The 15263-nt window shown below is 39.4% G+C and overlaps 1 protein-coding gene across 1 annotated transcript; it reads right to left on the bottom strand.

The window, feature by feature from the left end:
- Positions 1-2571: 2571 nt before the first annotated feature.
- On the bottom strand, positions 2572-14470 carry LOC104454156 (hypothetical protein). The gene is given in 19 exon segments (XM_010068920.3): positions 2572-3192; positions 3296-3366; positions 3906-3999; positions 4108-4175; positions 4341-4407; positions 4584-4714; positions 4801-4908; positions 5776-5841; positions 6328-6394; positions 8063-8139; positions 9549-9583; positions 9586-9658; positions 9898-10015; positions 10769-10842; positions 11863-11959; positions 12243-12295; positions 12579-12674; positions 13288-13509; positions 14027-14470. Coding segments are annotated over 19 exon segments (2031 nt in total). The 5' UTR covers positions 14177-14470; the 3' UTR covers positions 2572-2828.
- Between the last annotated feature and the right edge of the window lie 793 nt (positions 14471-15263).

Here is a 15263-nt window from a genome sequence, read left to right as displayed (position 1 = left end):
GTCTTGCCATTTCACCCAACTTCTGTTTAAAGCTCGTGTGCAAATCACTCCTTCCAAAGATTTGATAATGCAAGAGGAAGACCAAAGCATGTTTTTTAATCATAGAAGGATGCTACTAAAATTAAACATTAGGCATGATTGAGTGGCAGTCGAGACAAGCTTTGCGTAATTCTAGAAAGTAAGGTTTTTTTTTTCTTTTTCAAGCTAGGGGCATGCACAAAATGTTGTCATATATATGTGGATCTTATAATTGTAGGTTACTAGAATTTGACTCCTCATTGCAAGAAAAGGTTTTGGTGGTTTTTCCCACAAATGTAGCAAAAGATATATGCACTTAATATCTTCCTTCTCCACTCTATTTCTTGTTTTACCACTTACTTGAAACTCATTTGTGTTGAAGAAATATCTTTCATTTTAGCATGATAATTATAGTTGAGGTTTTTCCCACACTAGTTAGTAGATGAAATCTTTATTCCTGTATGCTTTTCAAAGATAGTATAATATTTACGATATCAATTATTCATACTATGTTGGTGCATTATTATATTTATACCAGTTAGTTACTTTATACTCTGATAATTTAGTTTTTTGTGTATCTTTTATAACTAATCGATAAAGTAAAGTTGCATTTATGCTAGAATTTTCTTCTTCCATCTTGATAACATTTTTCTATGACAATCTGCGCAATGCACAAGCACACGTGTACGGCACCAATTATATCAAAAGTATTTTGGGCTCCACTTGCAATTTATTATATTTATAATCTAATAAATGTTTCTGTACACCACCACTGAATAATTAAAACTGGGGTTAGCCTCTCGTTATTGCACATAGCTTTTACATCATCTAAACATTAATTAGGGAGCTATAGGCCCCGCGCCCTTACAAGAAAAAAGGAACCCTAAGAGCCTGAAAATCACTTTATGACTCTGCTAGGGTTTGATTACATCCACTGGATTCTCCGTGTATGTTCTTGTTCAACCTTTTGAATTGTGTGTTCTAATGGAGTCTCGTGGGCATGTCTACTAATAAAGAAAAAAAACGTAGTTGGTACATTCAAACAGAACCTACTACGAACGAATTACAAATGGTTTCTAACCCTAAAACTATGATTCAGTGGGGTCCATATTATCAAAATCTATAGGGTTGTATTCATCTGTTGCGGTGGAGAGAGAGAGAGAGAGAGAGATGTTGACCTGGTGAGGACAAGGACAAACACAAAGGAGGCGACACTGGATAGTGGGAGCTAAGAATTTATGGATGGACTGCCTGCGAAGATCGAGACCGTCATGTCCCTGTCTTCCCTTTTAATACAGTCCTCACGTTCGACCAAAATTCTCTCCTCTGTTCCTTGTCTCGATCAATCCTTTCCTTTGCTTTTTCTCCCCTCCCCCTCTCAATAGACGAAAGCAGGACTCGGCCATTGCGCCGATGTTCTTCTTCAGTTCAAAGTGATGGGGTACTTGTTTGCCCAAAAAAGAAAGTGATAAGGTTACTTGCAACCATCTGTCTTTTCACCCAAATAATCGCAGGGACTCTCGCTATAAAAAATAAAAAATAAAAAAAGAAATTAGCTTGGATTCACCATTCTGGGCAATGCTACTCGCTCCCTACTTTTTAACTAGAAGGACGGCCCTTTCTGCACGAAACGTTCAAAAGGACAAAAGTAGCTTTCCGTTCAGTGAAAGGAGCCTCGGTAAATAAATTGTGGTACTTGATTGAACTCGTGAATCTACAGTCTAGAGTTCTCCCTTTTCTTCCTTTGCTTTTTTTCTTTTTTTTTGCCTTTTCTGGTAGGAGCATAAATCAAACTTCTTAACATTAGGAAGGGCAGTTTTCTTCATGTGCATAAGATGACCAAAAATTTACCAAATCTCTACTTTTAGGGCAAAAGACATATAAATAGACGGGCGAATGGAAGCCACAACTTGCTCCATCGAAATGACCCACCACGACCAGAATATCTGGACACCGATGTGGTTCAAGCAGTCCCGAGGATTGACAAGGGGGACCTCTCCATCTCGATGGCGTGGTCTCGGTTGCCGGGTATCCCCCCAGCAGGAACAAAAGCAGATAATCGCAACATTGAATAGACTCGAACAGCTCAGACCAAGAACCTTTTCCCCGGGGGTCAACTTAAGGGCTTGGCTTTTCTCTAAAAGATTTCCAGTTCGACCACTTCCTTGTGTACCCTCATTTCCTGAGCAGCCGAGGTCCCTGCGCGATGATGATGTTCCGCGAAAGACGATACAAGCTCCATTTCCATATCAGGAAGAGCTTTTGCCATACAACAACAAAACAACAATCTCAGTGCCCCACATTTCGCGATTTTCTACTTACCTCTTTGCAGATAGGGAGACAGAGAGAGAGGCACGGGAGGTCCACCCCCGGCAACTTAAGAGATAAAATCTCCCCCACTTTGGAGCAGGCAAGCAGTTTCGACCACAACTTCGACTGAAATCAAAAGCCATGTGCGGTGCACAATGCCATGTGGTATCACGTCGACATCTGTAGCTCAACCGTCGCAAGATCGTCGGCATCACAGAAACAAACAAAGATCATACACGGATCTGGTGAAAGATTAGTGTTCTTCTAACATAAACAATATAGTACTTTCATACGGGATTTCCACCGAGTACCAAGTTACAACATACATTCGAGGAATTTACAGAAGAATGAATAAATTAAAAAGTTTTGTAAGGCTGCTCCTGCAGCTTTCAAGAGACGAGATCCATAGTTGTACAGTATGAAGCATTTTCAATAGGGCTTTCTCAGGAAAAGCCATTTTTCACATAGATGATAGCTTTAGAATTTTAGTCACCAGTTGCTCAATCGCCAGCTCTTAGCTCTCTTTCAAGCTCGTCAAACTCCCAGTCACCAATCTCCTCTGTCGAATAGTCCTTACTCACCTTCCCAAACTCAGACTCCAACTTGGCTAATTCTGCTTCAGTGTCTGGCACTGGCTCTGCATTTGACACGGGAGACTCACGATGCTTAGTTACGTTGGTTATTGGAGTCTTGTCACCCTGTGTTGCAGAATCTGGCAGTACTGTGGATGGCGTCTCTCGAGGATTCTCTTCCTTGGGGGTTGGAGGGGTCTCCATTTCCAGATTGGGTCTCTCAATGGATTCAAATTCTGCTCTCAACTTTTCAATGTCAACAAATAACTCCTCCACTTTGTGGTCGTCTTTCCTGCATCAGAAAGTTGCAGAAATTCCCATATCTGTGAGATAAGGAATTCAAACATTGGGATAGAAAAAATCCAGTTATGAAAGATGGCAGCAGAATTATTCACCTTGAAATTTCGCTTCGCTGAGCATAGAATTGCTCCTTCATGTTATCCACTACACCGAATGTCGTTACAATCTGAAATGACAGATTTTTGGTTTAGAACAGGGTCTCCACTGAAAAATTTTGAATACGATGATCATCCTATTGGCTGATTCATAGAAGACTCAAAATAGCACCTTGGAGGCAATCAAATCGAGGAGAGACTATACTACATAAAGGATAACACAGAATAAAGCTATTTCAAGAAAAAAGTACGCTAATTGCTCAAGGGGTCATTTACATACACATGACACCAAGTTAGTCTAAATTTGATACAGACCTATCAGCAAATATATCACTTCAAAACCTAGATTATGTGAATAGACAATAGCAGCAACTGGACCAGCTAAACAAATAGCACAGATGGCTCATTTATCATATTTGCAGCACAAATTGCTCATTTAACTTGGGCAAGAATGGGCAAAAAAGAAAATTCGGGCAAGAACAAAGTGACAAGATGACCACGCAAGTTCTGACATCTTGAAAATTCCCCCAGAAAAAGGATGCACAGTTTCTACAGTAAAGCGTGATCTACTACCCATGCAAGAAAGTTAGAATGCCAAACAGAATTGTACCTTGGCTTCATAATCTAAATACTCCTCCTCAAGATGTTTCCTGGGGTGAACTGCTTTAGATTCCTCATTTCCCACACTAGAAATGACCTCAGAACTGTAGTATCCAAAGGTAGATCACACATTTGACCCAAAAAAGCCAGAGCAAATAATAAAATAAGCCAAAATATGTCATAAGCATCTTGTTATGCCAAAATTAAATTACCCTTCACCCAAGTTCTTTAAGTTCTCCACAAATTTTCCAATACGACTTATAGCAGGTCCCAGCTCTTTCTGCAAATCACAACAAATTTGTCATAAAGAATGACAACACGGTTGCAGATGAGAAGAAGAGAATGCATGGATAGATTAAGCTTATTCAAGAAGAAAAGAAAACGAAAGCTCCTGTAAGGTTCTGCTTGGATAACAGCACCTCAAAAATGAGAGCATATGGAGTACCTTGTAAGTGGAAAGGAGCTGAACAGCCAAGTTCGCAAAATAGTCTTCATGTGTCTCCAATTCATCGCTATGAGCACCAGTTGAAAACCAAAAATATCCCATGTAAAGATGGATATATGTGATAAGAAAGCAATATCGCACTTCTTAATTCTGCTCATAAACACTCAAGTTGGGAACAAAAGCACATAAAAAACCTAACCGACGGAGAGAGAGAGAGAGAGAGAGAGAATCTGAAGTCCATACTTGACCTGCTTCTCCCTCACTTCTGCATATGAGCATTGGAGAACCCAAGTATCTTCCAGAAAATTAATCCACGTACTAAGAACCTCAGCTTCAACCTTACATGATGTGATGGTTTTTGACAGATCATCTTCCTAAAGTATAATCACCAGAGAGTCAAAAGGTAGTTCAATAGTAATTAAGGAAACTCTAATATCAAATCAAATAACATAGCCTAAACCTTAGTTTTTAAGTGTACGACAATTTGATTGTTTGCTTCATCAAATTGGTCTCTCTCTTCCACAATATTGCGAAGGCGAGCTTGAGCAGCAGCCAAGGAGATATTAACCTACAAAATATTCCAGTCATCAAAGTTTCCATTAAACAAAAAAAGAAACACAGTAATTACAAATTTACAACAGAACAAACACATTCACAGATGTTAGATGGAGTTGACCAGAATCTAAAGTAAGTCAAATTTCAGTCTTCCAAAATGCGTACATTAATTCAGTTCGAAAACAACAATTGCCATTTTCCACTCTTTTCTGAAAGTAGAATAAATCTAGGAACAAAGGAATCATTTAGCAAGCAAATTCCATTTATCTCCCCAAGAGCTTATGCTGATTAGATTGTCAATAGGTACTCGTGCAGCAAATTGTGAAATGAAGGCCTCTCTAGTAGAAATAGGTGTGCAATCAGAAGTAGAAACATCCATACAGCTCATTATACAGGCAGAACCATTATCAGCAGACATGGCTATGTCTTGGACTTCATGGATGCAACTTTTTATGAATAGGCATGTGAGATATCATAACACCACAACACCTATCGACCCAACTCATATTGGACAACTGCAATGAAGGTGAGTTCATCCTTGTCCAGTCAAATTGAAGATGTCAAGATATTGTATAAGATGAACACAGATTACCCAAATAGAAATTCCCAAATCCCAACTAATTTACCAGGGACAGCTTTCACATAGCCTAAGGGACAAATACAAAAGAAGGCCTCAACAATAAAGAACTATCAATGTATGGTAGAATAACGCAGTAAGACTCATCATATGGCACCTCATCAATAGTAAGATGATCAAAATTCAATCAACAAAAAGAGGCCATCATAGTCTATTATCAGAAATCTTTGCACAAATATACATTTGATTTTAATTCACACACACACACACACACACACACACACACACACACACACACAGAACCTTTTTCAATTCAGCCTCGAGTTGATCTCTTTGTTTCTCAAGTCCAGAAATCTCAGCTGCAATTTCCTGAGGGTAAAACATAGAAACTTTTAACAGCTGTACAAAAGAGACAAAACTCAGATAAAAGGATGGTCAACACAAAAGATAGATTGATGAAACTAATAGAATAGAAGTCCAGAATTAAAAAAGGACGCACATTAAGCTTTCACTAGCCCTATCTTGGCTCGGCACCACTAAGAGATATGAAGTATTTAATTCCGTAAAACATTCAACTGAAGAGATTCACTTGTGTACTAGTAACAAGAGCTAAAAAAACTAAAAACAGCTTTCATGGATGCACCATTTAAAAACTCATTTTTCTAAAGCAACAATAAGCGGATATTAAACTGGTAAAATTAACATCATGTAGAAAAAAGTTCACAAAGTATATTTTACAACAAAATACTACAATAGGAAATACACATTATGGTCCCAGATAGAGACTAGTACAGCAACTGTTTGTGTGTGTATTAGAAATTTAAACAGTAGAAATGTGCTCTAGAGCCAGATCACCTTCTCTTTCTCACCGACTTCACTAGCCTTAACCGCACGAACTTGCAATGCTTCCTCTTTCTGTGATCTGCAAGATAAAAAGGCATATGAAGTAATTAACATTCATTAACAACTAACCATAAATCAGCAAGCAAAGACTCTCTAGTATGTATGCAAGTATCCTACATTCTTCATGCCTTTGACAACAAATTACAGGAAAGGCAGTGACTAGAACTCATTGTCTTTAATTTCTAGTTTCTAGTTTCTTTTATCCTAACAGTTTCCTGAGAAACATCACAAGATAACAATTCATACTATCCATGATTACCAGAGATCTTTGATATGATGGTAGTATGATACTCATTTATACAATAGCCTATTGATAAAGTTAGCAAATGATAGCTCACTATCCAATAAATCAACACAGATGTCAGATTTTCTATGGGTACTGAGGAAGACTATATGTATATTTCTACATGCAATTCAAGAGAAAAGCTTAGTGAACTCACATACATGAGATGACAAAATGATTATTTTAAATCAAAGTGGATTTCTTGTATCTTTTGAACTGAGGCTGAAAAAAGGCTGAACAAAATTAAAAGGCAAATTCCTTCTAATAGTGAAAAATTCGAGGACATTATCAGGTTCGTCAAACCAATGAAAATCAACAACCCAACAGAGAATACCAACTCATACTCAAAAGCACTAGGGCAGTTGCACACCAGACCTGTTGTGTGGACTTTAATGCCTGTTTAAAGCTGGGTCTGGCTAATTATAATAAAAACATGCCCAAGCGAAGTGCCGAAGATAAAGGGAGAACAAAGCCAAACCACATGTCTCCCATAGAAATCCTGGGGGTTAGTGGTGGAAAAGACTACACTTTCTTCTTCTGCATCTAGAATGTTAGGCAAACATACAACCACACAACATCATGCTTTCCCAAAATATTACTCCAACTCAGAGTAGTCCAGAGAAAGACTAAAGGCAAATGTTATTTATGTGAATTTATGAACAAGTTTCACTACCTAAATAGATGAAGTTTTGTGGTCGTCATTACCAAAGTATCAAATGAGAAATTGAAGAGAAATGTTGTCAAAGAGTTGGTCTTTTAATTTCATAGGGATAAGAGCTAGGTCGGTTAGCTACAAAGTTGATCTGAACAAAACTCATTGTTGATGGAGTAAATTTCAAAAAGGCAAAGGAACTGCAAAAGGTAGAAAAAAACTAACAAGATTACTAATCACAGGGGCTGGGCCTAGCAAAAGAATGCCACCCCACCCCACACCCCCCCCCGCCTCGGGGAAAAAAAAAAAAAAGAAAGAAAAAATGTGTGAGCCATGTATCTAAATCACATAATATGCTGATAAATGAAATTTAAACCATTTGGATGAGCTTCTGCCACCAGCAAGGAGAGCATATCAGAATTGACCAATAAAAGTATGGAACCCTTTATGTCATCCAAGGTACTACACAGTACGTCAATAATAAATTATATGCTCAACTTATACGGTTTCCTCTTGTTTATATTGACAAGGAAATTTAAAAAATCACCGTTTTCTTGATTTCTCTACTTCATCAGGTGAGTTCTTGAAATGATGGTTCTTATACTGTTAGTGCCCTAAATTTTGCCTTTTGACTTCATTTTCAAGAATTATACTTAACAGAGACCCACGAGAAAACCACATCAGGCACAAATGCAAATGATGTCAAATACAAATTAGGAAAAGGAACATGTATGACAAGATTAATCTCTTGCCTGTGGTCTGAAATGCGCTTTTCAGCTTTTGTCATCGAGCTGGCAAGAGAGTCTGACAAGACCTTCAACTTATCAACCTGCTCATATGTTCCAGAAAAATTGTGGTTAATCAGAAAGCCTGGACCGAAAAAAAATAGTGCGCAGTGCTTCGCCGTGTTTAAAGAAACACAAACAGAAAACCTATAACCCAAAGTATGCATAAGCACACAAGGAAGCAAAGAAAAGGGGTAAAAAGACAGAAGAGGATGATTCGTAGTCACTCTAAACCTGTCCTTGCCTGACATCACCCTTCAATTTAAAACTCTTTTATCATGAGGTGCCGCTAGTTAAAAGTGATGTCATGGTCAAATGGGTACACGAAGCGATATGATGTTGTCACTGAACTGCTATCATCCACGGTTACTTCTTGATGGTTGGGGGCGGTGGTGATGAAAAAGGCCAGCAATGATCCTGTTGTGTTTTGGGGGAGGGAGGGGGAGAGAATTGTAGGAGCAACTGTAACATGGTGAAGTGGTGAAGGCACAGGCAGGAAACAACATGGTATTACCACAGCCAAAGAAGGTAGCTTAACAGCATGCCCTAATCAAGCAGCAGAAGAATGCAAGCAAAAGGCTTTATTGGATGCTTGGGCAAAAAGGAAAATATATGATTAAACCTCAGTCTACTCCAGGAACAATAAGTGTGTTAATTGAAAATGACATAAGAAGTGAAGCCCATCTTAGGTAGTTTAGACAAGCAAAACAACCTTAAAAATATCCAGGAAGAAGATGCAACTTCATTTTTTAGATGCAAATTAAATTAGGTAGGAACAGCCCCAAAAAGACAGATGAAAAACTTTAAAGAAAGAAACTCAAGTACTTGGATTTTTCTGAAGTCTTAATGTTTAAGAAAGGACTATTGAGCATGTGAGTGGGGTGAGAAAGAAGTCCCACATTGGATGTCTACACCAAAAGAAGCAATTGACAATACCTAGTTGCACTTAACTCAATAGCTTAAGCTTTTGAATGCAAATGGGTCCAACTAGGTTATCAATGGGCTAAACTGATGGGCTTTCTCTTAAATCTCCCATCATGAAGGCATTAAACTTCTGCGAAGCTTCCCCAACAAGGACAATGGTGAGGAAGCAGGTTAGAACCCCTCCACCAACTCCATCTAATGGGAAGGGATAGGTCTCTTGTTCGTTGCCATTGCAACCATGGTTTTGTTTAGTAAAAGGACCAATAATACACTCAGTTGTAACCTTATGTCACAAGGGACTGACTGGTTCATTTTTCACTTAGGCATACCAGACCGTCCAACACCAACACCATTGTCAAATTTTCATGACAACACACACTTCCTGTGTCTATGACAACAATCTAACATTGTGCATCAAACCATCAATGCCACACAACTAGAAAAGGGCTAATTTAGAAATTATATGAGCATCACACTCCAAGAATGAGGCTTTCATGGCATGTAGTTGATGATGCACATTGATACAGACCTTTTGGGCATGAATCTCAGAAGAGTCTCCATTTTTAAACTCTTTTTCTTTAGCAGAAGCCCTTCCAATCTTGAACAGACTCGGATTTTTGCAAGTGCTTCTTTCAACTCCTACAGGAAAATAAACATAAAAATTAGCAACTCAACTCTCTGGCAATGAGTAAGATTTACAACTTCATCAAAGACACCGTCTTATCCAAGATGTGTAAAGCCAATGTTAAGGCACAAAAGAAGAACCAAAATTAAGAATTGAACCAATCAAGTCCAATTAACCCCACATTTGTTTTGTGCAGTTTAAGAAAGCCTAGTCACATCAACAGGAAAAAGTTCCATAGGACAAATCAACATGCCTCTATGGTGGTTAAAGTTGCCTCTCCAGGTGCTCCATCACTGTCTGCACTGGAAGCCTTCTGGGAAACACTCAGTTCGTCAAGTTTTTTCTTTAGAATAAAGGCTTCAGCATCTATTCTGCAACCAAAAACCAGGTGAAAGCAGGGTAAAACCTCCTAAACACATTCTCATAAGCTGAAAAGTAACACTAATTGTTATTATACTTGAGGTAGAGTGAAGGAATATCAGGAAGCAGAGAGGAGCTTTTATGGTTATTTTTTGAAATCAAGAGTCAACTCAAACTTATGAGGAAGATGCCCATCGCAGTAGACTTACAATTTGGATGTGATTAGCGAAACATCATACGAAAATATAAATTATCCCTAAGTCATCTAGAAGCCAGCAATCAGCTTTTGAAAACTTCATGACAATCAAATAAAGGCTTCCCAATACTACCAGTTGAGGCCTTGAACATCTCATAGCATCTCCAGACGCCAAATTTAACGCCGTACTCAGGTAGAAGAGCAATGAGCGTACTGATGGAGACCTCAAAGCCACATTAAACTTGGGATTTCAATAACAGCAATCTTGGCCCTCTTAAAAAAGCCAAAGAGACAAGTACTTCCATACTGTCTATGTAACCAAGTTAGAAGGTCAAGGAAGAAACTATGACTGGCATGAGTTAGCAAAAGAAGTACGGCTATATGGTTTTAGAAACCAAATGATTAACTAAACTCTGTCGTCTAAAGAGAGATGAACAAAACCACACAACCCTCAATAAGTTCTATATTACTGATACATATAGACCAACCATTATTTGACTAGAAATCTAACTGTGAAGCCTCTCTAGAATAAAATATAAAAAGGTTGTCAGCCTCCTCATTAGCATACCTTCCGAGATCAGAATTTAATTTTAAGCCTGAAATGGCGCTCTGTGCAAACTGAAGCAGCTCCTCTCGCTTCACCTGGACAAACAAATTATAACAAAGAGCAATTACACCCCAAATATATAGGAGCAAACAGGAATGACTCATGAACATCACACAGACAAAGCAAGTCGGATGCTAATATTACAAACCAACCATGTGGTTTCAATTTTGAATTTCAACACACACTCGCCAAAAATTAAGTTTATACCACCCTCATAACCAGTTATGCTGTGTTTGGTTTGCCCCAGTGCAATGGAATAGGCATTCCACACGAAATGCCCATCCCACCACTTGAACAAAGAGTGGTTCCAAATCACCATTCCTTTCCTTTTATAACCAAAAAAATTTATAAATTAAAATTTTGTAACTTACAATTATATACAACACACAATATGCTATCAATTACTTATTTTTAAATTGCATTATAAAATACAATAAGATATTTTATTTAATGAAACAATAATGTTTTTAAGAAAGTTCAATTATTGTACTTTTAATGCAAGTACAATATCAATTAAATTTATTCGAAAGTTCTCATTCAATTCAATTCCCACAATAATTATTTCTTACAGCCAAACACAAGAATCTTCATTCCAAAATTTCCCACAATTAACAAAAGAAAGATTTTAAAATTATCATTCAATTCTCTGATCCATTACATTCTGTTGTACCAAATGCAACATCAGTCACTACATTCAAGAAGAGATTGAAAACTCATTTACTTCAAGGTCATACCTACTTCGCTTGCCAAGGTAATTTTCTTGTAAAAGTCAGTTTGAATACACCCATGCACACGTCAAAATGTAGAAGGACAGCGAATGGAGGGACTAAGAAGGCAGTTTGAGGTTAGTAGAAACAATTTCTGATCCTCAGAAAGATTTCATCAGTTAAATAGTCATCCTAAGGGCTAAAGCAAATATTTGTTGGAAAGGGCTAACATAATCACCCCATTATAGATGACAATGCGAAGTTTAAACCAGAGGATCAGAGCCAATTGCACATCCTGTTTGCTGATAATTTCCAGAGGCTACAAGATTTGTTTACAGGTAAAATTACCAACACTTCATCTTGATAGCCTGAGAAAGCTTGCCCCAAATCCTGTATACTGCTCACGATAGCATAGTGAACTTCCTTTCCTCCAGTAAGACAGAGCCTGCACATAATGTTATCATCACAAAGAAAACCTTAGTACTTCAGAAAGAAACTTATGCTAAAAGATCCAGAGTTACTCGTGTTTACCTAACTTAAAATAAGAATCATCTTGTCAAGTTACAGATAACTCAACAAGAAATAAACCAGAATCTCAATGAGTTACAAGCAACAGCACATTCTGATACCAAGAACCAGAACGTTGAAGCTCCTATGACTGGGGAAATGCATAACTCAGAACTAGATATTTGAGATATTATGCCAGTTGTCATGGTGCATATACTCACCCAAACATGTCAAGGAGCAAAGCAACCTCTTCCTCATTTGGGGCTTCAAGAATCTGAACAAACGCAACCAGTTGACAGTAAACTGTAGTAATAATTGGAAAAGCACTTGAAAACCTCAAATCAGTATAGCTAACCCCAAATCAAAATTGAAACAACTTAAACCAATGTCCCATTGTTGCTTCACATTATTTTAATGAGTTGCCTAAAGCTTCATCATAGTATTGTCTTTGCTCATCCACTATATGATTTTTACACAATATCTTATATTCAAAGGACCACTTTTCACCTCATGCCACTTATACTACACAACTAAAAGTATATTTATAGAAAACGCACCATGGATAAAATAATGCCTTCCAGAGCCTGACTCTGAAGGAAAACATCACGAAAATTCATCGGCTTGCCCCCAACATCAGGATCATAATAGAGAACCTAAAACGGTAAGGAAAGGTCAGAGGCAAGTAAATCAGACAACTGAAACTGAGAACTGTCAATAGGTCATCTCATTCATGTAAGATGTCATTCATCTTTCTCCAATTTCAGCAAGAAAGTACTAAAGACATATGTCTACTGACAGTATCATCTTTATGATTTCATTTGGAGCAAAAGCATGTAAAAGAAGGAAGTCGGAAACTCGCTCAATAGCAATTGGGCATAATTTAAATGACTTCACCCGAACCATTGAAAAAACCTGTGCTTCTTCATAGGAAAACATGGCATAAAAAGATAAGGTGAACCACTCCCCCCTTTGGAAGACATGGGACATAATAATTTCGGCTATACACTGTTCGGTCATGGAACCAACCCAGAATACAATTCATAGTCACACCACACCATCAAAATCCTACTACCTTAACTCTCATAGTCATATCAAATCAGAATGTCAAGCTGCAGAATGCTCAGTCCTTAGAAGCACCATAAGCACAGGAAGCATGTTTTTCTTTTTCCAGTGGAAGCAGAGTAGAAAACAACTAGCAACACACTTGGGCTAAAATTCAGAGAGACAGAAAGAGGACATATGCTGTATAACGCCCTGCTTGCTTACCATTGATGGACTTTTTGGACTATCCTTCGCTTCATCAGGAGCAGGATTCTGCTCGAGGTTCTTTTCTTTCTCTTCAGCAGTACCTCCAAATGATTTCTCAACATCCTTCAGCACAGCCACCCATCTTCTAAGTAACTGAACTCTTTCAGGACCTCTATACGTAACAGCAGCATCTTCCAATCTTTTGACTGTATTCTTGACACTCTTAAAATTCCGAGGCCCCTAAATGTTCAATGCAAGTTGAATAAGTTAAACTGCGAAGAGGCCCCTCCTAAGTTTCCCAAAAAAGAGATGCCAAACTAGTTCAGGACATCAATTACCACTGCAAGCTTAAAGGGAAACAATCAGGATGCTATATAAATGACAGTAACAGTAATAGTAACAATATCTACTTAATCAGGACTGTCTTTCTAGGAGGTGTAGCAACTTCTGAAGTACTTGCTCTAAGGTCCCACACTTGAATAAAGCAACTCGCAGTAGCATCAGTTACATATAGCTAAAATATGAAGCCAGTAAAACCAGAACCTCTTCCAATTAGGCAAAAACCTGCGATAGAGGTCAAGAAGACAAGCACATTGATATGTACCGAACGATTTCCTCAAACACGATAACCGCGAAACCGAAAACTAACTGAACGCGAGGAAACGGAAGCTAAAATTAGCTCGTCCGACGGGAATCAGATCGAATTGAGTTTCCAAAACAAGCACGCTGGCGCAAGAGCTCGAGCGCGGCACAATACCATGCGATCTTGCAGGATCTTGGCGCCTTCGGAGACGGCCTGGCCGGCGTGGTGGACGACGGAGTCGGCGTAGTTCCTGACGGTGCGGGTGATGTTGTTCTTGTTGCCGACCTCCACCGCCTTGCTCACGGCCGACCTAAACCACGACATCCTCGCCCTCTTCTTCTTCCTCTTCTTCTTTAATCTTCGCCTTTCCTTCGAGCGCGGCGGAGACTGGCGGGGCGATGAGGGGAGAACGCGAGGAGGAGCGAGCGAATGCGCTCGAGCGGAGAGAGGCTCCGGCTCGATCGGTGCGGTGGCGACGGGATGAGGAACGGGGGAAATGTCGAGCAGGTCTTGGTGAAGGAGGAAGACGAAGACGACGACGACGAAGCAGTCAAAGCCCGGGATCGACCGAGTCGGAGCTCCGAGGCTGGAGAGGACGGAACTGCGTCGTTTCGAGGGGGGAAATTTTCTTTTCGTGAGCAGCAGCCACCGCCCAGGACGCCACCAACCAGTCTCTTCTCGGTCAGTCTCTCTCGTCGCTGGACTCGCCACCACGTTAGGCTACCCATCATTTCCTACCAAATTACGTTCGCGCGCCCGGGTTTTGGCGCTTGTCACAAAGTGCCCTGATTTCTCAAATTTTTTCCCGATTTTCCCCCCAACTCCCCGATCGATTCCGATGCCCCCAAACCTTCCGCCAGAATTCCGGCTTAGCGCCGGGGCACGTGACCTTCACTTGATTAAGATATACAACTACCATATCCGGCATTTGGACGACTTGAGTTCTGAATTTCTAGAGACATAATCTGAATGAAAAAATACCGAGGTGGGATATACCTGAATGGAATAGAAAGCATCTTTTTGTTGAAATTACAAGAGATCTATCCTTAGAAGGAGAAAAAGAGCGAAAGCCCATCAAGCAACGATTCTGTCTGTGGCAATCTTATCATACCACCAAGCTCTATCTTCGAAGATCAATCCACGAGCTCCATCGTCGTTTGCCTCCTAGCCATTGTCCCTATTTGCCATGTTCTCTTTCTATTTAGACCTGTCGGATTGATGTCGTTCGACCCTCTAGATTTCAGATCTAAGACTTGTGACCTCAAATAAAAGGTTGTCAACCTCGCAGACCCAAGAGTTGGGATAGCCTGAGATAGGGCTCAAGCTTGGTGCTAGTCACGATCGAGGGTGCATATCATAATCACGAGTTTGCATTCGTTAAAACTAGAGTTCATGGCTAACACTCGGAGGA

The sequence above is a fragment of the Eucalyptus grandis genome, chromosome 7 (genome assembly GCF_016545825.1).
Source record: "Eucalyptus grandis isolate ANBG69807.140 chromosome 7, ASM1654582v1, whole genome shotgun sequence".
Lineage (NCBI taxonomy): Eukaryota > Viridiplantae > Streptophyta > Magnoliopsida > Myrtales > Myrtaceae > Eucalyptus > Eucalyptus grandis.
This window is presented reverse-complemented; position numbering and strand designations above follow the sequence as displayed.